General features: G+C 39.7%; 1 protein-coding gene across 2 annotated transcripts in view; it reads left to right on the forward strand.

Annotated features, from left to right (window-relative positions):
* Positions 1-24,635, forward strand: part of LEKR1 (leucine, glutamate and lysine rich 1) — a 152,964-nt gene that overhangs the window by 110,324 nt on the left and 18,005 nt on the right. For both annotated transcript variants that reach the window (XM_028504822.2, XM_036017601.1), the window contains exons 10-12: positions 71-164; positions 14,574-14,738; positions 17,355-17,654. In XM_028504822.2, coding sequence (XP_028360623.1) covers positions 71-164; positions 14,574-14,738; positions 17,355-17,654 — 559 coding nt within the window. The remainder of the gene's footprint in view (positions 1-70; positions 165-14,573; positions 14,739-17,354; positions 17,655-24,635) is intronic.

Consider the following 24,635-nt stretch of genomic DNA (forward strand, 5'->3'; position numbering starts at 1 on the left):
CCAAGATGTGCACCTTAGTGAGAGTGTTAGGGGTGAGTCTTGACTCATGTGTCGGGTTTATGGTTTTCAGGGAATTGATGCTGATTTCACATCAGAAAAGCATTGAGCAGCTGCAGGAAACCCTTAGACAGAAGCTGCTGGATGATGATAACTGGAGGGAGAAGGTAATGATAATGTAGCTTTCATCAGCATGTGTCTTATTTGCTTTTTAAAAGTTCTATCCATTTGCCAGAAGACGATTACAAATAGATTTCTTTGCTTCTCTGCACACATTTGGTTCCTTCTGGAATTTCCTAGACCAAAAATAGTTACGATACATGTCTTTTCCAATTTATTAGATAACATAATGGGAATAAAAAGGTAAGAACAGCACCTGAAATCTTGTAAGATTAAGATAGCCCTTAGTTCTCATGTAAAACCATAATTTTTATTTTTAAATACTTACTTTTTCCCCCCATACAGTGGCAGAATTTGCATATGACTACATGTTTACAAGCAGGGTAATATTCCTTCATTCTAACAATGTCTCTGCTTTTAAGAAGGTGGTACAAGAGAACAGAAGATGACAAAATTATTCTCTTATGAACTTTGGGCAGTGTGAACCGACTAAGTACTTAGCTCACTATTTCCAAGGAAATTGTTTGTTCCTGGAGTATTAAAAAATTGCATTGATTTTTGTCTTTGAACTTCTCTATGAGTTTAAGAGTTTCAACAATGAATATGTATTGTTTTGCTAATTTTAAAGAACACAAGTACATAGCATTTTAAAAAATGTTAGCCCCTACCTTCTCAGCCATCATCTCCCTATCATAACTTCCGATGCTCTGTGATTGGTCCCTGGGCCTGGGCCCATGCAACGCACTGAAGCCTTCTGAACTCTCATTCTTACCCAACTGGCACCTATCCTGGCACCCTAGCACTAACCTCTGCCTTGGTTTCTGAGCATGATTTCAATCTGCATCTAGAACTAGAGCTGGCTACTAAAGTTCAGGTTGCTTGACTGAAGTCCTGACCCACTGTTTGGTTATTATCAGCTTCTTCTCTTTGCTGACTACAGCCTGTAACCTCAAGCAGCCAGCACTTGCAAACCGACATCTCCTGGAATCTCCCACTCGGCCATCCACCAGATTGAAACCTTTTAGGTATTGTTGCTGGCTCAGGTCAGTTGTAAATTTGTCACTTTCATTTCCAGTCTTCACACAGGTGGCCATACTCAACCCATACTGGTCCACTGTAGATCAGCTCTTTTTCCCTTTCCCTCAGAGATAGCACTTCTAGTCTGTGACAGAAATGATCACTGTAACAGCAGTTTCATATGGGCAACAATTAAATTGGAGGATATGAACCAAAGTTGCTGTGAGTGTCTCTTTTTTATGCTGTCTTATGTTGTAGCATGGTCTTTTTCTTGTCCTTCTTTTCCAAAGCTCACACTGCTTTAATTCTTTTGAATTTTTATTAGTCTCAGTGTTTGCAATTGGCTAATCTGTTTTACTCACTTCCCCCATCTTTACCAATCCATGTTGAAAAATACAAAAAGATGTGGAACTAACAATCCAAAAAATGCAAATTAAAACAATGAGAGATTGTTTTTCACACTTCCAGTTGGTAGAGTGGTCTTTGCACTGTGCTGAAAGTCTAGTGAGACAGTCTTTCATACTCACCCTTTAAGGGACAGGAAATTACAGCAGCTGTTTAGAAAGCAGTTTGGCAATTTATATGAAGAGATGTTATAAATGTCCCATCTTTGGCTCAGAAATTTCACTGATGAAAGTAATGTGGATAGAGATTTACAGATATTTCCCTTCCCTCAAAATTCTTGGCTCCCCCTAGAGTGACGGAGTGAACTTTACTGCCTTTGCTTGTGTAGAAGTTTCTCATCTCTCAGCTGCATCCCATGAAAGACCTCAGGTACAACCTACTGGAGAACTCTCTGCTTTCACAACCCAGTCTAGAGCTGCTGCTCACTGCGCCCTGTCCCTGGGGCGCTAACACAGCGAGTAGACCTAGTTAGTGTGGGCATCTGATCATACAAGAGTATTATGTTCATGCTTTATGATAAATTAATTTGATGATGAAAATAAACCTACATAGGATTCTTTAAGTTCTTACTAAGACCATATTTTCTTTCTAATAGAACTATATCACAGGTGTATTTTGGCAGGTATAATTTTCTAGAATATAAATGGATATTTTATTGAGTTGAGAAGGCATGACTTCTTGTTAATAAATCTTATCATTTAGTTTAGCATTAAATCAAGATCCAGACCAGTAAAGCCAAGATATGATCATTATGTCTTGGCTGTGTTAGCTATTGAAACTATGAATAAAAAGTTCCATAAAAGTTGTCTCATGAGAGAGAAGGATAGCTAATATGACATTGTCATCTCTTTCCTGGGTCACTGTGCCTTTGTGTAGGAATGAAATGTTCCCTTTATAAATATATAGTACACATACTAGAAGTTTATTAGAATAAACTTCATAACTTAAATGCTTTTAACATTCAAGAAAGTAGATAGCAATTTATGCCTATGCTTAATTATTTTAGAGTATGGGAAAAGCACATAAGAAAATCAATAGTTGCTATGCAACAAGGGTGGCACATTTTTAAATAACTGCATGTTTACTAATTGTCATGAATTTTTGTTTATTTGAAGTGTTGCTTTGATGTGAAGAAAGGAAATTAATGTGCATGCTGAACATTTAAAATTGGTTCCAAATGAACACTGGTGTTACTATTCAGTAAAAAATCTGTAATTAAAAAATCTCCTATAACCAGAAGGCTTGCAGTAAGTGAGTCACTTATTGACTATCACTTCGTCATGCCATAAAAAATTTCAACAAAATATTTTCTTAGGTTATCACTAAGATATCACGTTTAGGAACTTTTTATAATTGAATTATGGACTTTATTTTAAATAGTACATAGATCTTTTAAAAATCAATAGTTAAAACAAACAATATCTTACTTCCTGACTGAGCAATTGGATTGATAGTGAAAATCCAGGGGGAAAATTTTACTTTAAGAAATAGTCAATTCCAGCATGGAAGAAAGGCAAAAAAACCCCCAAAAAACAGCCCACTCAAATTTTTCTTTAAAATGGTCTATTAAGTTCTAATGCACTTTAATGTACTATTAATAAAGTTAAAGAGGGTGGCTAAAATTAAGAAAAGTAATAAAATAATATTTGGCAGGGATGAAGTTATCATATATAAAAGTATTAATTTTTATGCATAAGTGTATGGCTAAAAAATACTGAAGGCATCTTTAATTTCTTAAAATATGTTGTGTAGTTTTCAGAACTGAATTAATCACAAAAACTTTAGGCCTGAAATAGCTTGCAAAGATCATCTGATTTAAACCCTTAACCTAGATAATAAAAATATAGTCCCCATTATTAGAATATTTACTATATCCAGGTCTTATTTTGAATGCTTTCCATAACTATAATTTTAATCATTGTAACATTATTATTCCCATTTGCACATGGAAAAGGTAAGGCTCAGAGCAGGTAGGTAATTGCCAAAGTTATATAGCTAGGAAGTGAGAACTGATATAAACCTGAGAGCAAGAGAGAACAGAGATAGCTGAATACAAAGTCCAAAACCTCTGCATTTGGCTTAGATGGAGTAACAACAGATTTACGCCCTAAAACAACTAAATAAAAAAAAAAAGAAAACAATGGTTTTAAGGCATTGGACATCAGGCAATGGAGGGCAGTGGTTCTTGGATATAGGAGACAAACAAGGTGAGCTTTGTGATAACCCTAACTTAGTGCCTTAAAAGAAATGTAAGGCTGTGGTGCAGGGAGTGAGTATCCAGGAGTTTGGCAGATTATCTGAGTTGAGGAGACCTTGCTGTGAGTCCAGAACGATCAAAGTGCCTAGAATTTATAGGATAGTGTTCTCATAAGAGACCTGTACAGAAAGAACACTAAAGATCTACAAAGGGTCCTAATAAATACATGTATGATCAGTGCAAATATGTGAGGAAACTACCCAAAGCCAGGGAAAGACCCATCTGAAGGATTAGAAATAAGAGTAGCAAATGCTCTACAATGTCAATAATGGTACCTGTTCCCACCAGCCAGTGTGAAAACCTGTAGTTCACAGGGAACTGAGTAGAGTTCTCAGAATGCACTTGCATCAGCAGTGGGGAATAATTAGCTCTAGATTAAATGCTGAGCTGGTCCTGCTTAACAGATTTTTAAAGGAAGACCTAAAAGTATCTAGCTGATTCCAAGAAACCTAACTGCACCCCAAAACAGAGTTTAAAAATATTCATAAGAATACAGAATTATTTGACATTTAACAAGGTAAAAATCACAATATCTGGCATCTAATAAAAAGTTGTCATGTATGGAAAGAAACAGGAAAATAGGACTCATAATGAGAAGAAAAATCAATGAATAAAAATCAACTCAGAATGGCACAGATGTTAGAATTAGCAGACAAAAAAACATTAAAACAATTATAATTGTATTCCATAGGTCTAAAAACTAGAGGAAAACAATAACAATGTTAAGTGGAGTTATAGAAGATATAAAGAAAAATAAAGAAAAATCTAATCTGAACTTCTAGAGATGAAAACTACAATGGCTGAGAGAAAAAGTACACTGGGTGAAATTAATGACAGATTAGGCATTTCAAAAGAAAAGACAGTGAACTTAAAGACACACCAATAGAAACTATTCAAATGACATAAAATAGAAAAAAAACAAAGAGCATCACTGAGCTGTGAGACAAATTCAAATAGACTAGTATATGTGTAATTAGAATCATGGAAAGACAGGAGAGAGAAGAGGGATAGAAAAATTTTGGAAGAAATAATAAATGAAAAAAATTTTACTGAAAACTATAAACCCACAGATACAAAAATCTCAACAAACCTTGAACCCACCAAGAAACATTATAATCCAATTATTGAAAAATAGTGATAAAAATTAAGGTTTTAAGCAAGCAGAGAATAAAAGGCATACATAGAGGAACAAAGATAAATGAGCCAGCACGTTTTCATCGGAAACAATGCGCCAGAGAGACGGTGGGACTGAAAATACTGAAAGAATGTTGCAGGTGGGGTGAGCTGCTGATCTAGAATTGTGTACAAAGTAAAAATATGTTTCAAATGTGCGGGTGAAGTGAAAACTTGTTTAGAAATTTTAAAAGCTGAAATGTATTATCTCCAGCACATGCACATTATAAGAAATATTTAAAGAAGCTCTTCAGTCAGAGGGAAAATTATGCCAGATGAAAATATGGATCTATACAAAGGAATATAGAATGCCAGAAATGGTAACAATGTGGATAAATACATGCTGTTTAGCATTTGTATATCTTAAAATATAAATAACTATTGAAACAAAAATATTATGAGATCTATGATGTAGAAGCAAAATATATGACAGCAATAGCACTGGGAGGGAAGACATGAAAGCAAACTATTGTAAGATTCCTATACAGTACATGAAGTAATGTATTACTAGAAGATAGATTGCATTAATTTAATGATATGGTCTATGAATACTAAAGCAAATCCAAAAATTAAAAAAAAGAGTTATAGCTACTAAACCAGCAAAGGAAATGAAATGGAATTAGAAAATAATCCAAAAGGAGACAGAAAAAGAAAAAAGAAAATGATGAGATGGGCCAGATAGAAACAATATAGTAAGCTGACTTAAAAGTTAATCGTATCAACAATCAAATTGAATGTAAGTGTTCTAAACCAGGGCCAGCACAATTTTTCTATAAATGCTCAGTTAGTAAATATTTTTGGTTTGTGGAACATAAGGTCTCTGTTACAACCACTCAACTCTGCCATTGTAGCTTAAAAGCAGCCATAGACATATGAATGGGCATGGCCGAATTTAGCCTGTGGACCTTATTTTGAGAAGCCTGGTCTAAGTATCCCCATTAAAAGACAGAGAGTGTAATGTTGGATAAAATTGTAAGGCTCTATGTGGCCTATACGAAATGCACTTTAATATAAAGAAATGGTTAAACAAGTGAGTTAAAAGTAAAAGATGGAAAAAGGGATGCTAACACAAATAAAAGGAAAGCCAGAGTTACTATTACTATAATTACTACAAGATAAAGTAGATTTCACAGCAAAGAAATAAGAATACAGTTGACACTTGAACAACACGAGTTTGAATTACATAGATCCACTTATATGCAGATCTTTTCAATGAATACTATAAATGTAAATGTATGTGGATTGCTTTCATTTTGTTTAGTTTTTTATTTTTTATTATATTTTATTGATTATGCTATTACAATTGTTCCAGTTTTCCCCCTTTGCCTTCCTCCACCCAACACCCCCTACTCCCTCAAGCAATCCCCACACCATTGTTCACATCCATGGGTCATGCATATAAGTTCTTTGGCAACCTTATTTCCAGTACTATACTTTACGCCTCCATGGCTATTCTGTAACTACCTATTTGTACTTCGTAATCCCCTCACCTCCTCAGCCATTCTTCTACATCCTCCACCCATCTGGCATCCATCAAAACACTCTTCGTATCCATAATTCTGTCTCTGTTCTCATTTGCTTAGTTTGTGTTTTAGATTCAGTTGTTGAGAGATACGTATTTATTGCCATTTTATTGTTCATAGTTTTGATCTTCTTTTTCTTAAAATACGCCCTTTTAACTTTTCATATAATAATGGTTTGGTGATGAGAAACTCCTTTAGTTTTTTTTCTTATCTGGGAAGTTCTTTATCTGCCCTTCAATTCTAAATGATATCTTCACAGGGTAGAGCAATCTTGGCTGTAGGTCCCTGCTTTTTAAGACTGAGTATTTTTTGCCAATCCCTTCCAGCCTTCAAAATTTCTTTTGAGAAATCAGCTGACAGTCTTATGGGAACTCCCCTGTAGGTAACTTTGTTTCTCTTGCTGCTTTTATGATGTGTCTTGGAGTGGGCCTCTTTACATCCATCTTGTTTGGGACTCTCTGTGCTTCCTGGACTTGTATGTCTACTTCCTTCACCACATTGGGAAAGTTTTCTTTCATTATTTTTTCAAACAGATTTCCAATTTCTTGCTCTTTCTCTTCTCCTTCTGGCACCCCTATGATGCAAATGTTGGACTTCTTAAAGTTGTTCCAGAGGCTGCTAATACTGTTCTCCTTTTTTTGGATTCTTTTTTCTTGTTGTTGTTCTGATTGGTTGTTTTCTTGCTTCCTTATGTTCTAAGTCATTGATTTGATTATCAGCTTCATCCACTGTACTGTTGTTTCCCTATAAATTGTTCTTTATTTCAATCAGTGTATCCTTAGTTTCTGACTGGATCTTTTTATGCTGTTGAGGTCCTCAGTTCCTTAAGCATCCTTACAACCACTGTTTTGAATTCTGTATCTGTTAGAACGCTTTTGGCAGCCTCCCTGTGTTAGTTTCTATGTACTACATAGAGTTGCTATGACTCCCTGTCTTGGTAGTGTGGGCTAATGTAGTAGGTGTCCTGTAGGCTTCAGTGGCACAGCCTCCCCTGTCACCCAGGCTGGATATTCAAGGTACACCCTCCATGTGGGCTGTGTACACTGTCCTCTTATAGTTGAGCCTTGGTTGCTGTTGGCGGATCAATGTGAGGGATTTACCCAGGCCAGTAAGCTGCAAGGACTGGCTGTGACCACTGGCCACCAATCTCTACCCTCCATGAAAGATCAGCTATGTAGAGGCACAGTGGTGTGCTCCGCCATGGTCTGTAGTTGTCCACTGGGTATGTAGGCTCTTGAGTTTCCCAGGTGGTGAAGGCCTTGGTCAGCCCCCACCTGTGTTTGGCTGGGGCCACCCTGCATGAGCTCTAAAGAAACCCACAAATGGCTGCTACTTGTGCTGGGCCTGGAGGTTTCTAGGAGAAGCCAAGCTGTGAACCTAGGCTGGCTGCTTTTAGTGCCAGGCCTGGGGCCACTTACCAAGAGTTACAGGGATTGGGTGCTCACTAGGCTGGCTGTTGCTTGTTTGAGAGGCTTTAGGAAGTTGCAAAGCATGAGCCAAGACCAGCCATTCATACCGAAAAGCCAAGATTAACAGCTTGGGTAGACCTCTAAGTTGAGTGGGATGGAGTCTCAGGGGATCTCAAGGGTGTGACAAATAGTGTTATCCAGACTGATGAACTTTTAGATATGGCACCAGCCTGCCAGCTCTGTGGCTTTGTGGGGTTGAGAAGAGGGACAATGGCCTCTGCCCATGTTTCTGTGTGGGAAAAAGCTGTCTCCCAGCTCTTGCCTTGACACCAGACACTTCATTTCCTCCCTATATGCCACTAGTGGCTTTCAAGCTGCTACCCCAATGCTGGAGCTCAGAGGGACTGACTCTATGTCCATGTGTGGTTCTTTTAGAGGAACTGCTTGGGACTCTAGAAGTTTCTTCCACCAACTCAGTCCCCACTGGTTTTTATAGCCAGAAGTTGTGGGGACTTACCTTCCTGGCACTGGAACACTGGGCTGGAGGGGAAGTGTGGGGCCGGGGCCCCTTGCTCCCAAAATATCCCTCCCACATTTTTATATACCACAGGTGGATATGGGACCAGCCCATTCTACATGTCTGTCTTCCCCTCCTACTAGTCTGGATGGATGTGGTTTCTTTAATTCCATTTTTGCCAGACTTCCATTCAACTTGACTTCTGACAGTTTTGAGTGGTTGTAATTTTGATGTGGTTATGCAAGGAGGCAAGACGTGTTTACTTATGCCTCTATCTTGATTTTATTTATTTTTTTTTCTGGAGTTTTGTTCTGTTCTTTCATTTGGGACATGTTTCTTTGCCTCCTCGTTTTGCAGCCTCCTTGTGTTTGTTTCCCTGTGTTAGGTAGAGTTACTGTGTCTCTTGGGCTTGGTGGAAATGGCCTTATGTAATAGGTGTTCTGTAGGGCCCTGTGGCACAAAGAACCTCCCTGATCCCCCAAGCTGGGCATTCCTAGTGTGATTCCCACACCCACTTATGGACAGTGTACACTCTCCAGTTGCAGTTGAGCCTTGATTGCTGTTGGCACATCAATGGGAGGGATTGATACCCAGACCGATCTGCTGCAAAGGACTGGCAGCAACCACTGTGGAGGATCAGCTGTATATGGGTCCACCCCACAGAGTATGACTTACTTAAGCAGGTCTTTGGTACTTGCTGAGTAAGCCTCTTGAGTGTGTCACTTGTGGAGGTTGTTGAATGGTGCTTTGACATGTTCTGAAGCTGTCCACTGGGTGCACTGGCTCTGGGGCATCCTGGGAGATGCAGGCCAGGGTCAGCTGTCGCCTGTGTCTGCCTGAGTCCACCCAGCATGAGCTATAAAGCAGTATGAAGATGGCTGCTACTTGTGCCGGGCTTGGGGGTACCCAGGAGAGACCAAGTTGTGAGCAAGTCTGGCTGTCACTAGTGCCAAGCCTAGCACCACTCAGTGAGAGGTATGGGGCACACCAAGGACAGAGGCTTCATGTGTGAGAGATTTTAGAAAAATGTGAAGCACGGGCAAAGAGAGGTCATTTGTATGAAAAAACCACAGAACACAGCTTGGGTAAGCCCATGAGTTGGTGGGGCAAGGTTCTCAGGAAATCATCAGGGTGGGGCAAACTGTGTTAGGTTGATGGAGACTCAGATATGGCACCTGCCTGCCAGCTTTGTGGGGGGGAAGGGCTCAGAAAAGGGACAATAGCCTCTGCCAGCACTTCTGCCTGGGAGAAAGCTGCCCTCCAGCTCTCAGTCTGATGCCAAACAATTCAGTCTCTCCCCATATGTCCCTGGTGCCTTTTGAGCTACTGCTGCAGTGCTGGAGCTCAGAGCAAGTGAGTCCAAGTAAGTCTGAGAGTGGGCTCTTTAAGAGGAATGCCTGTGACTCCAACCACACTCTGTCTCATTCAGCCACAATCCCTGCTGGTTTTCAGAGCCAGAAGTTATGGGGACTTCTCTTCCTGGCATTGGAACCCCGAGATGTGGAGCCTGGTGGGAAGCTGGGACCCCTTGCTCCTCAGAGGGGACCTCTGCAGCTCAGATATCCCTCCCAATTTTTATGCACCACACAAGTGTAGAAGAAGCCCATTCCACATCCATACTCCTCCTACCAGTCTCAGCGTGCCTTTTTCTTTAAATCCTTAGGTGTAGGACCTCTGTTTGGCTAGATTTCAGGCAGTTCTGAATGATGGTTGTTCTGTGGTTTGGTTGGTATTTTGATGTGGTTGTGGGAGGATGTAAGTACTACATTTACCTACTCCACAATCATGACCAGAAGCTCCAAATATTTTGAAACTAAGTGAATACCTAATCCATGCCCTTAATCACTATTCCATGTACAAGTATGAGGAGACAGGGTACATGGAAAAACTAAACACCCTGAGCTATGGATCCACCAGAAACACTGAGTGTGTATACCTTCTCCACCTCATATTAGCTCTATGGTCTTAGTGAAAGTACTTAACCTCTCTTAAGACTGTTTCTTTCTAGACAGTGGGAATAATAATTATTATATGTTCCTCCCAGGGCTGTAAGAATTAAATGAGTTAATGTATGAAATATGTCCTACACCATACTTCATAGCTTATATACTCAGAGGTACACAGTGAACATTCTCTCTTTTGGTCCTAAGTTTATACAGCTCTTGGGAGGACTTCAATATATATTCTTGATTCCTTAGCAATTTTTACTAAAAATTCTGTGCATTAGAATAATCACCTACTTTTATAATATATTTATTCAGTAATTAATTCAGAAATAATCCTAAGTGTTAGTTTTCAACCAGCATTTGTTTTTATTTGGAAAATAGTATAATTTATTTTTAAATGGTATGTGTACATCAAATTTTAACAAATGCTTTTATTTCTACTTTGACATCTGAAATTTCCTTGGTTTTAAAGGGATCATGAAGTGATAAGTGATTATGTTATAATGTGATATTTGACTCCATGGAAAGTTAGAAAATGATATTCAAACCAACCAGAAAGCTCTCACTTGGAAAATAATTAGTGAAAAGACATTATTCTGCACATCAGAATTAGACACATATTATGAAACACTAATTATGCAGCTCAACTTCAAATAAAAATGGACTTAAAAATTAACATTCTAAGAATGCTCTGGAAGCATCAGGAGGCATTCACCAAGGAGACAGAGTTTAAGCTAGAGGAGAATATGGATAAATAAAGAGCTAAAAGAATTAAACCTAGATTGTGTACACAGATAAGTAATTTTACTTCATGTAACTCTTGAGCTCTCATGTTATTCTTTATTTAAAAATCAGAATTTCCTCATAATTATCAAAATTACCATTAATTATTGGATAAAGCAGTTCATATTTTTCTGTATGCATCATCACTAAGTTCATTTATTTGACATAAACAGAAGTCCTGCCATCTAAGATATTTGAAACAAACAGCTCCTGTCAATGTGTAAAAAATACATAAACACGACATTGGCATGATCCATCTTCTCAATGATAAATAATGCACTGGCTTAAGCAAACCATCGTGTCTGTGGGTTTATTATTTTGTTCAAACCATTCAGATCATGGAGGAACCAGCAGGGTCACCTCTCTCTGCTACAGTGTCAGCACATGGAGATGGTTCTTGGTATCTCATTGCAGCTTCCTTAAGTGTTCGAAATGCCACCTGAAGCTCATCATTTTGCTTCTCTTTCTCAGGTTGTGCAAATTAAAATGCAAACCAGTAATAGTGAATCACTCTTCTCACTTCTATTTAGAGTGCTTTTTCTTTCCCACCTTCTACCTATTTCTCTTGACCTACAATATAGTTCATTCCAAGAAATAGTTCAAGGGCAAGAAGTTCTTGCTTCCCGATTCAGGTAGACCAGAACATCCTACCCATTCAAGCAGTCAGCCACGCCCTTTCCTTCCCTGAATGTTTCCCCTTTGTCTCATCTTTATCAAGGTACTCTATGGATGTTCAAAATGGCTTCTTCCCCATAATAAATTAAAAGAACTTTTTTAAAAAGTTCTTCTAAAATCTTTCTGTCTTTAATTTACAATTTTCCCTGGGTTACCTAATTTGTGTGCTTTCTTAATTGGAAAAATTAGTCCATATTTTGATGATGCCTTTTTGTCCTAAGATAACTATTTGGCTCTATCAATTAACCATGCAAAAAATGTTTAAATAATTGATATTTTAGCAGCTCAGAACACATTTTTTTGAGCTTCTAAAAAATGTTATTTGGTTGGGGTTTTTTAAAGGTATCTTGTGGGCCATTTAATTCTTAAAATTATTCCTTGCAATCTGTCCAAATGTTTTGCATTTGATGTCCTTCTTTCTTGTGTTGTTGACTTACCTATCCCAGTGTGGCTGGAGTGCAGGGATCAAATGGGGCGTGTGGTGAGAGTCAGGTTGAAGTCCAAAGCTGCCCCAGACCTGCGCAGTAGCACAGGCCAAGGGAGAAAACAGGGCTGGAATCCAGCCTGTGCTCTGCTCACCAAGTACTGTGCCTGGTTGTCATGGGGCTGAATTCATCTTAGGAAGGGGTGCTCTGCTGATTCATGCAAAGGTTTCATATGGGCTGGTGGTGGTCCTGTAGATAGAAGATCATGTAGAGGACTGTTGACACTGATGCATTGAGGAACCACTAAGAAGGAATGAGAGCATTCAACTTATATTTTGTCAAGAACACCCTGCTGTATCATGGATTGGAGAGAGGCAGAGTAGAAGTAAGGAGGCCAGTCAAGAGGTGACGGTGGCCAGAACTAGGGCAATGGCATGCAAATATAGAGAAATAGCTGAATGTAAGGCATCTTTTGGAGGAAAAATGATTAGGATTTGATGCCAGATTATGTGTGGAGGGTAAGGAAGAGAGGGGAATAAACGGTGGCACCTCAATTACTGACTTGCATAACTAGATGGATGGTGGTTCTGTGTGAGGTGGGGAGGGCTGGGGAGGAACAGATGGAAACAGGGTTGTGTTAAGGTTTCTGGTTCAGGGCCTTTATTTGACACACCCGTGAAGTTCCTACATTGCTACCAGGAGGCAGGTGGATGTAAGTACCTGGAATTCAGAAGAATATTTGTCCTTTTTCTGAGTGTCTCTAAGGCTTTTGTTGTCTTTAGCAGTCCAACAGCAACACATCCGAACAATTCTGTCGTGTTTGTAAGCGATCATCGGCATCCTTTCCCCAAAACAATCCAGAAATTTATTTTGAGAGAGGCAAAACAACTTCTTGTGTTGAGTATAAATAGAATTGTTTTGCCTTGGGGCAAATGCTCAGATAAACCCACTAACCCCAGTGACTCCGCATTGGAGCTGGTCTTCTGTCTGCATTTTATTAAATTTAAAGGACTTCTGACAAACTTTCTTAGCAAACTGTCTGTTTCCCGGTTCCCTGGTTTCAGTGTTCCCTTGAGAAATGTGGATTGACGTTTTTCCCCTTCTTATAGTGACATCAACCACAGAGTCACACTAAGTCAGGTTTGACAGTTTTTCTCCCAAGTCGTCTGGCATTGCCTCCCTCTTAGAATTTACAGTCATGGCACAGTGTAAATCTAGAGCCAGCCTGTCACTGGAATCTCTCCTCTAATCTCACTAGATGAACTCCCAGGTCTGAAGGACTCCAGGACTTTCTCTCTTGCTCCAGTAGGCAGAGCCAAAACCATTGGTTTCAAACCACAGGGAGAAAGATGTTGGCCCAGCTAAAGGAAAAAGTGCCTAACGCTTAGTGCTGCCTGAAAGTGGAAACGCCTGCTGGGGAAGGGGTGAGTTACGGTTCCTGGCCGTGTGGGCTCACAGAGCAGACGACTGTTTGGTGCAGATCCATGGGAGAGACTGAGGGTCAGAGCAGAGAAGTGCTCTCCAGTGACTACTGAATTTCTGCTCATGCTACAGCTTTACACGGATGTTTCATCCCATTTAACCCGCATAAGGACCCCCAAAGGAACTAGTTATAATCCCACCAGTAGAAGTCATGATCACAGTTTAATATCACACAAGTAGAAAGTGTGAGAACCAGGATTTAAATTCCACTTCATCTAAATCCAAAGTCCTTGTTTATTCTTTCCGCAATTCATGGAAGCTTGAGAAATTGAACTAAGGGATTTCTAAGGGCTCTTCCAGCACTGTGTGATTTTGCCTGAGTCAAAATATGGATACAGGCATCCATATGTTTTCCTTGATCAACTTTCTGACCTCAGTCACATTAAAATGATCATCTGTGGCTCCAACACTTCCTATGGTTTCCGTCAAGAAAGGACCATTAAAAATCCAACTTCTGTACCTTGTATCCCTTTGAGCTCTCAGCAGCACTTAGTTTAAGGGCCTCAAAATCTTTTTTTTGGGGGGAGGGGGGAATTGCTGGCAAGGACTGAGTTTACAGAAGACAAAGCTTTTAGTATTTCTCAGAACTGTTATAATATATTATCCTACCGTCTCGACTCGTTTTTCAGGTCTTAAAAGATCTTGAAATATTTGACCCAAGGTCAATATTTCTGATCTAAGTTCTCAGTCAAATTAAAAATAAATGTATTAGAGTTTAAAAACTAGATTAATTTTTAGAATTACTATTAGAGTTAGAATTTTTTAAAAATGTTGGAGTCTGAAAACAACTTTACTGATTTTAAGGTACAATGCCTTTATATGTGTGTTAAATGCTATTTTCTAGATTGAAGCTGAACTCACCAAGGAAAGAGCCCAGCATTTACTTGAAGTTGAGGAGCAAGCTCTTCTCTATAAAGAAGAAGCTAAACTGGAACTTGATATTGAAAAGGAAAAACACCAAGAAATGATCCAAAAGTATAAGAAAGAACAAGAGGAGCTACAAATGAAGGTCTGGCATTATAATGATCAATATCATGTAATGGGTTTGAAACTACAGACGTTGGTTGTTCCGCCTAAGAACATGACAGTATTTACAAGTCCGGTCGCTGTGCCTTGGGCGTGGCCACATAGGAAGAATGATTTGCATATTATCCTCAATTTGCATATTCATTCTCAAGAATGAATAACTGATATTAGCTATACAAGCATGAAACCCAGCTGTATATAGAAATAAGCTTATTTTTAAAACAACATAAATTATGCAATTCTAATTAGCATAACTAGATAGTCTAACACATAAAACATGTAACATCAAAAGATAATGAGGTGTTTTATATAATTAAAAACTTTCCAACAACTAGAACCTATCTTCTTTCATGATATTTTCAATACTAAATATTTTTGCTTCTTTTTTATTGTAGTTATTTATTTTTATTATTGTTCAGTTACAGTTGTCCCACCTTTTAAAGAAATATTTTTTAAATGTAACCACCTCCCTAGTTTTTGTTAAGATTCCCCTGTTTTTATAAGGCCTGCGTGTGGTAATGTGCATGTGTTTGTATATGTATGTGCGTGTGGTGTGTGTATTAACCAAGGTGCAGTGGGGCAACCCCTATTTTTGAATAAAATCATTAACAGTCTGTGTAAGTTAAGTATCAAATGAGACTTCCTGGCCTCTGCATTGCTGTACCAGGGCATGGTCCAGCATTTTCAACAGTCCGCTGTGAACACGAGGCAGGCCAGCTACATGAGCGTGCAGCAAATGCAGCAGTATCACAGGGCCCTGCACTCAGAAGGGCCTCATATTTGGGGCTTAATACTCTGCAAATGCTATTCTGAAATTCTTAATAATTTTACCTTTCAATTCCTGTATTGTAATATAAGTGAAGGCCTGTTGAGACAATGGAACACATTGGTCTCACCCCAGGTCCCGCCCATCCTGGGCAGGTCCTCTCTTAGCCCCGCCCCCCAGGCCACCCTGGCTCCTCTTGGAGTGTTCTCCTGACCTCCCCTCACCTCAGGACTGCTGTCCCAGGGTCCTGGATGTCTCAGTGCCCATCTGCTGGGGAATGCCAAAAGGCAAGCCCCAACTTGCCAGGGGTTACAGTTTTTGAAGAGAAGTCATAAGTCTAGGTTTCATAAGTAAACTCGTGATTTTTAAATGTTGACTCCCTTTTTTAAAAATCCAAACGTACTTGTGGCTATTTGAGCCTCCTCTCCCAAGGATAACCTGCTCTGTTTTGGTGTCACGTCTCCTCAGGGTGATGGGAACTACTGTCCAGACCTAGCTGCGACCCTCTTCCTTCCTGGATTAACTGAAGATAATGGAATCTGAGTTTAGTTTATATAATTACTAAGTGTAGTAGATAGATTTCTTATAAAAGTTAATCTTAATGTAAATTTAACATTTGGAACAAATTTTGGATATTTAATTCTTAAGTAACAGTTCACAAAATCCGTAGAGCTTTGGTCTCTGAATGTTTTCCAGATTCTCCACGGGTTGGTTTCTTGTTGTACTAATATTTGTTACATGACAATATCCGCAGCATAAATAATAAGGATATGTTGCATCAGAAGCAGCTTTGCTCTTCCCACTTCTTTTCTGTTCTTTGTTTTGTTTTGTTTTTTAAGGAGAGAGAAAAAAGCATTTTCCCTTCTAAAGACTTTTATTATGATGAGGAAAAGCTTCCCCAAGTTATTCTCTCTTCTGTTTATCTAGAGGTACCACCTTGAAAAGCAGTATATTTTAAAGAATTCTGGTATCCTCTACAACTGCACTGTCTAATGTGGTAGCCACATGGAGCTACTTAAATTTCAATTAATTAAAATGAAATCAAATTAAACATGCAGTTCCTTAGTCACATCAGCCACATTTCAAATGCTCATTACCCAGTCCTGGCAAGCGAGAGCCCATTGCACACGTCCCTTCCCAACTCAGCGATCACTGATGTCACCTTGGTAGCTCGGAATTGGCCGTGGTGAGAGTATTTATGCTGTGGAGATCAGACACAGACCTGGCTTGTGTGTGGGGGGAGTCAGTTGTTAGACACGCACCAGCACACACTGTCAATAGCCACATGTGGTGCCTACTGTGTCCATACTATATTGGACACCACAGAATGCTTCTATCATCACAGAAAGTTCTGTCGGGCATACTGCTCTATAAGGTATAGTACCTGAGGTACCTCCAGTCATTATGTACAAGAAAGAAAAAATGTCAAAGGAAAACTTATGGGTATGGTATGAGTAAAATATAATTGCTGTGTTCCTGTACGTGCATCCCAAGCATCAGGCATTTTAACTGACAGAGCTACCCTGTAGTGAATCCAGACAGGCAACTAATCACCACTGGAGCTATTCTTGGTGACTTAACCCAGTTACAGAGATTCATATATTTCTAAGGATGCTCAAGTGATTCGTGCAAATCTGTTTAAGGTGGTAAAAACAAAAATTTTAGTCTTAACTTTTAAAAAGAAAATTTTGGAGGCCTACATATGTCATAGGATTTGTTTTCATCTGATCAGCGGAGTACACTGATTATGTAGAATGAGCCTTTGAAAACCATGAGAACTCTGTGGTCACCTAGAGATATTGCCTAAAAACTAATACAAGATTTATCTTACAGATATCTGACTTAATCGCAGGCGCTACTAGAGATTTAAGGCTGGAAGTAGCCACTCTTGAAAAAAAACTGCATGAATCCCATGTCCAATATACTGAAGAATCTGAGTCAAAGGAGAAGGAAATTGAAAACCTTAAGAATCTGGTTGCAGAATTTGAATCTCGCTTGAAGAAGGAAATTGACAATGGTGATTTTGTTTCAGAGGACTTGAGGAAGGAAATGAAACAGAAGTCCGATGAACTGGAAAGGGCCCTGCTGGCGCAGACGCAGCTGATGCAGCAGTTCAGGCAGTCCCAGGAAGAGGTAGGAGGCTGCCGATGGCACCGCCGCAGTGAGAGGCGGCACCGCGGCAGATGCTCTTTCAAAAACCAAACAAACGAAAACATGAAAGGTAGCTTGGTGTCATGCGAAAAGTTCTGGACTGCCAGTCAGGGACCTGGGATCATATCCTGGTTTTGTCTTTAACGAGGCAGTCACTTAACCTTTCTGGACCTGGCTTCCTTTTCTATGAAATGAATACACGGAGCTACATAATCTCTAAGGTTTTCTCAGCACCCAGGTCTACTGTGTTGCAAATGGCCTTTTAAAACCTCTGAGACTAGTAATCTTTATATGTCTTGCTTCTTTGGACATTAAATCTTTGCCAAAAAACTTTTAGAGGACTTGCTGCTTTAGTTCAAATAATATTTGGACAATATATCTTAAATATCATTTTTCTTTAGGGATTTATCTTTCCATCAACCTAAATTTATAAGGTAATTTACGTGTGTTGGTCTTCTTTCTTATGCATGTGTGATTATTTTAGCAATGTTTTTATTTGGACTGGAGTAGACAGATTTTGATTTAAAATTTCTTTCTAACAAAGTCTTATTTCCGAACTGCTAAGCAGTGTGGAAATGGTGGCTGCTGCAGACTGAGTGTGTGCGTCCTCTAAAAAATCCTGAAACCTAATCCCCAGTGTGATGACATTTAGACGTGGGGACTCCGGGAGACATTTAAGTCGGGGGGGGGGGGGGGGGGGGGGGGGCTCTGGGCGGTATTTAATCACGAAGGCAGAGCCCTCGAGCGGGGAGCGGGCGTCATGCCCTCATAAAAGAGATCCCAGAAAGCTCCCTCACCCTTTCTGCCACATCAGGACAAAGGGGGAGGGTGTCTCTGACCCAGGAAGCAGGCCCACACCACACACCCAACGTGCTTGTGACTTGACCATGGACTTCCTGGCCTCCAGAACTGGGAGGAATAAATTTGTTTTGTTGTCTGAGTCTCCCAGTCTATAGTACTTTGTTATAGCAACTTGAACTAGGACAGTAGAGCAATTAGTCTGTTCTGTAATCACCCAAGTTATGTCACATCAGAATATTTGATCCCATTCATGAGGGAATAGCAAATAAAGGCAAATGGAGGAAGATTCTGAATGTCAATGACAAGTCATCTTTTGTCAGTTTTATGGGCATCTTAATAAAGGAATAAAAAGAAAGTGCTAGTTATAACATTGGTTATTAATAATTAAATATACCGTGTTCTTGCTACATTTAAATTATCCAGCAGAATAAAAAGTATATGCCAGCATTATAATTAGGAAGTGAATTTATTATTGCAAAGGAGTTATAAACTAAGTTAAAATGGGAATGGGCAGAATGCTAGATCAACAGCAATGCCCTAACCGCCCTGTAAAGGAGAAATGACTTCCATGTTAGCGATGAGGAACTGACTCTAGGAGGCTGAAGACCTTCCGGAAGGCCCTGCAGCGCGGCGGGGCCGAGGCTCAAAGCTGCGCCTCCGTGGCAGCGATGTTTCCTCTTTCAGGAAACCTGAGCTATAGTGGCTCCGAGTTTCACAGGGACCCCCAGGCTTGGCACTCATCTCTAGGCCTCATTTATTTTCTTGTTTTTACTTTAAAGTAGCAATACGCACACTATGTATTCCCCCAGATGGTTAGGGGGTCAGATGACTGAGCGTCTCCTGCTGGAGCACAGCAGCACAGCGTCCCTGGTACAGGGAGCCGCGTGGTCGGTGCGGACAGGAGTGGGAGGGGACAGCACACCTTCGCGCGGCTCTGCTGCAGAGACCCTGAGAAGGACAGAGGTGATGCGGTTTTGCTTCAAGGGAGACAGCGGCAGGAGGTTAAAGGAGGGAAAGGTCAAGGCAAGGAGACCAGTAGGTTTTCTAATTTTTAAATCCCCAGAGAAATGGCAATATGGAAGATAAGGAGTAACTTGTAAACTAGGACATGTAGAAAAAGACAGAAGGGTCAAATTCTGAAACTGTGTGTTGGGCATCTATGCAGGCGCCAGGCCCTGTGCTGGACACTAGATATGCAGTTAAGAATATAACTGACAACTGCCATTCGCTGTTCTCAAAGAAGAATTTAAAGAAAGTTTTATATGAGTAATTACATTGACATCAAGAGGAAAGAATGACCTAAACAGCAACCTGTCATACATAAAGCATAGACAAAAGCTAAAAAATTGGCCTTTAGGGCCTGTATGAGTTTCCATTGTTGCACAATAAATTATCCTAAAATTCAGTGGCTTCAGACAGCAAGCATTTATTTTCTCATCATTTCTGTGGGTCAGGATCTGAATGTGGCTTAGGTGGGTGCTTCTGGCTCAAGGGCTTTCATGAGGTTGGTGCCAGGTTGTCGGGGGCTGCGGACTCATCCAAAGGCTCAGCTGGGAGAGTGTTGGCTTCCAGGCTCACTTTGTGGTTGCTAGCAGGATTTACTTCCTCATGGGCTCTTGGGCTCAGAGCCTCAGCACCCTGCTGGAGCTCAGCGGCCTTCCTCAGTTCCTTACAGCATGGACCTCTCCATAGAACAGCCCATAGAACAGCCCACCACATGGCAGCTGGCTTCCCCCAGAGCAGGCAAATAAGCAAGACTGAGAGAGTGAAAAAGAGAGTGCCTAAAATAGAAGCCACAGTCTTTTTGCAATCTCATCTTGGAGGTGACATCCCGTTGCTTCTGCTGTATTCTACTCTTCATAAATGAGCCAATAAGCCCAGCCCACAGTCAAAGTGAGTGTGAATAGCACATGAGTGTGAATAGCAAGAGGGTAGGGACACAGGGCCATTTTAAGACTGCCAATCTCAGGGCCGCTGGAGGTAATTTTGGTAAGCAAAACCAGACTGAAAGTGAAGAGTGAATGTCATTTTCAGGCAAAGGGAGCTACATTTAGAGCTCTTTCTGCTCATTAGTTATAAAAGAAAGCCACATGAAGATGACATTTTTGTTTTTTTTAAAGTAGGCTATTAAAAGATACAGGACACCAAGATGGTATACAAATGGTTATGGATCCTTACTGGGGAGTAGAAAGGGATCATCTCACAGGGAAAGTTACCCAAGGATATGCCAGGGGGCAGATTTCCTTTTGCTGGGGTGAGGAGAGGGGAGGGTTGGCTAGATTTTCTATTAGAAGTTAAATAATTATAACTAAATGGTAGGAGTAAATAATTAAGGCTGCTTCTCTGGTTAAGCACGCCAAAGTCCAGAATTTCTTATAAAAGTAGGAAATGAGCCCATAAAACCATAGAAATTACAGGTCAGAAAGAATAGAGTTTGCAGCATTTAAAGTGAAAAGCACTACTATTTTGACCATGCATTGCAGACACTTGAAATTTCTCAGGTTCTGGAGAAGAAAAGCCACTTTTAAATGGAGAACAAATTCCCATTAGAATGAGGATAAATTAATGGTCTAATAAGAAAGCTAATTAAGGAGAGGAAAGTCCAGCTCTCGTTCAAGAGAGCAGAGAATGGGTGGACTTTGTTTTTTATTGTATGAAGAAAGTTCTCAAGGGTGGGAGGAAGGCCTTAGCCTCTAAAGGGCAAAATGGGCATTCCTGTGTGGAGTGGGGATTATTGGAGAGCAGCCACAGAAACAAGGGTCAGAGGTGAAGCAACAAAAGGCACAGGTCAATAAGAGAGAAAATGGAAAATAAAACTGTATGGGAAATGTAAATGTGAAAAGGGGCCCCCCAGAAAACTCCTCAGACAGAGCAGACACACACATAAAAAATTACAACATTAGGAGAAAAAAGAGGGAAGTCAGAAAAGAAACATAGTATGTTAGAGAACAGGACATTATCATTTAAAACCAGGTTAAAACAGATAGCGTGCTTCTTGCGGCCCGTTTTTCTTCCTCCCAGCTCCACGTGAGTCCTGTCAGGACGGCGTGGCCCTGCTGCTGTGGGCCTTGTTGTCATCCAGAAAAAGAATGTAGCAAATTAAAATAAGAAAACACAAAAACAGCTCCTGTATAACTACCAAAGGAAAACCAGTACAGAGAACTCAATATTTGTGTTGTCTTAAGACTATAGATAAAGAAAACAAAGGGACAGAAGTTTTACATTCCACCAGTTCCTATACAAATAAAAGATATTCAAAAATAGAAAGGAATACTTTTGTTAAACAGGGAGAATTGAATACGTATGTTTATCTCTACTTCATCTCAAAACACTAAAATGACAGTCAACTAATAAACAGTGAATACATTCACAAGGAAAAGAAAACAAGAGAGGAGTTGTCACCAGATGGACAAGATGTCAACTACACTTTGGGAAATGGAAAGGCAACGGAGGGGTGAGAGGCAATTAGCAGACTATCCGACCGTGAAGCCTAATGCCTCTGGGGAGTGGGGCAGTGGGGCAAGGTCCTAAAAGGAGCAAACCCCGTTGTGTGCCACGACACTGGAAAGGCTCGGGAACTGGAGACACCAGCTACCTCTGAAAGAGGGAGGGAAGAGTGGATTTGAAAACAGGGCTGTTTGAATGATTGTAAAAGGATCAGATAGATGCTGAGATGCCCTCCTTTAATCCCAAGCTGCCCCCACCCACTATTCTGGCAGGATATCAAAGATTTATACTCTAGAAAAACAAAATGTGAGAGGCTTTTGATCTAAAGATACACATCAGCAGAGTATGGGATAAGGCTAGAATGAAAGTATGTGTATTAAAGGGTGAGACCTGCCAGTCCACTTCACTCAGTCACTTCCCAGAACAGACAACCAGGCTTACCATATATATTAATATCCAGGAAATTAAAAAAAAAGAATTTTGTATACTAACAATTGGGGTCTTCCAATGAAATCCCTGTCTAGTCTACCCACTGAGAAGTATACTAGTCAATAAACCCTTACAAATGCACATGGAACTTCTAGTAACATTTGGGAGATTCAAAAAGATAAGAATCACCAAACATTTGAGAATCATCTCTAATATAAAAGAGAGAAGCCAGGATCGAACACATAAGAAAAAAAAACTTTGCCTTGGCTGGAGTGCTGGCCTACAAATTGAAGGGTTGCTCGTTCGATTCCCAGTCAGAGCATATGCCTGGGTTACAGGCTAGGTCCCCAGTCGGGGAGCTGAAGATGCAACCACACATTGATGTTTCTCTCCCCCTCTTTCTCCCTCCTTTCCTCTCTCTAAAAATAAATAAATAAAATCTTTAAAAAGAAAAAAAAAGAACTTAGAAGAAAGAGATACAAAACAATGTGGGAAGCAAAAATGAACTTCAAAAAAGAGCACAATTAATATCTTTATGAGAAAAGAGAAGATATTGCATAGATGAGACATGAACAGGCGGCTATGAAAAAGAGTAAGCATGAGTGTTCAAATATAAGAGCTGAAGCAAAAAAATTAATATTTGGGGTGGATGATTAAGCTGAAAAAAATCTCCCAGAACGAAGAAGAAAAAGCAAAGAGATGAAGAGGAGAAAAGAAAATTAGAGGATCAAGCCAGGATATATAATATCCCACTAAATAGGATTTCCAGAAGGAGAGAACAGAAAATGGAAGGGAAGAAACTATGCAGGATCTAATTAAAAAATATTTCCAACTACTGAAGGGACATGCAGTTCTGTTTTGAAGGGGCCCACACAGTGTAATGGATGGCAAAACAAACACATCAAAGCACTTCAGCATGAAATGTCAGTACCTTAAGGATAAACATAATTATTTAAAAGCTTCAAGACAGACAACAAAAAACAGTCACCTGAAAAGGAATAGCAATCAATGACATCAGAATTCTTAACAGCAGCAGGAGAAACTAGAAGATAATGGCTTCCAAATTCTGCAGGAAAACTATTTGCAACCTAGAATTCCATATCCTGCCAAATGGGCAAGTGCAAGGGTCAAGTAAGGATATTTTCAGACATCAGAGTTCTCAAAAATGACACTTCCCTTGCAGCCTCACTGAGGAAGCTGAGGATATATGACACCACAATGAGGGTAAACTAAGAAAGGAGAAGAGATAGGAATCAGGAAACGAGTTCCAACACAGGACAGAGGTGGAGGGAATCCCCAGGCCCATGGTAGGAAGAAGTCCAAGTGTTACAGCAGTGCAAGAGTTGGAGAACAACCGGGCTAGGTTCAGCAGAAAAATGAAGGGCTTTTAGAGTATGTTTCCAAGTGAAAAAAAAAAAAGCTGGGGTAGCAAAACTTACATCTGACAAAATAGACTTTAAAACAAAGACCGTAAGAAGAGACAAAGAAGGTCATTACAGAATACTAAAGGGATCTATCCAGTAAGAGGATATAACTCTTGTAAACATATATGCACCAAATATAGAAGCACCTAAATATATAAAAAAAAAATCTTGGTGGACTTTAAGGAAGAGAACAACAGCAATACAGTCATTGTAGGGGATTTTAACACCCCACTGTCACCAATGGATAGATCAGAGAAAAAAATCAACAGGGAAACAGTAACCATAAATGACACATGACATCAAATAGATTTAACTGATATTTAAGAACATTTTATCCTGAAGCAGCAGAATACACATTCTTCTCAAGTGCATATGGATCATTCTCAAGGATAGACCACATGTTAGGAGAAAAACAAGCCTTAACAAGTTCAAAAAAATTGAAATCATATCAAGCATTTTCTCAGATCACAATGTCATCAAAACTAGAAATTGGCCTCAATAAAAATCTCAAAAATATTCAAATACATGGAGGCTAAATAGCATGTTGTTAAATAGTGAATGAGTTATCAATGGGATCAAGGAAGAAAGCAAAAAGTACCTGGAAACAAATGAAAATGAACACACAACAACCCCAAACCTATGGGACACAGCAAAAGCAGTTCTCAGAGGGAAGTTCAGAGCATTACAGGTCTACATCAAGAAGATAGAAAAATCTCAAATAAACAACCTAACCCTATACCTAAAAGAATTAGGAAAACAACAACAAATAAAGCCCCGAGTAGAAGGAAGGAAATAATCAAGATCAGGGCAGAAATAAATGACATAAAGACTAAAAAAAATCCAAAGGATCAATGAATCCAGG

The sequence above is a fragment of the Phyllostomus discolor genome, chromosome 2, assembly GCF_004126475.2.
Source record: "Phyllostomus discolor isolate MPI-MPIP mPhyDis1 chromosome 2, mPhyDis1.pri.v3, whole genome shotgun sequence".
Classification (NCBI taxonomy): domain Eukaryota; kingdom Metazoa; phylum Chordata; class Mammalia; order Chiroptera; family Phyllostomidae; genus Phyllostomus; species Phyllostomus discolor.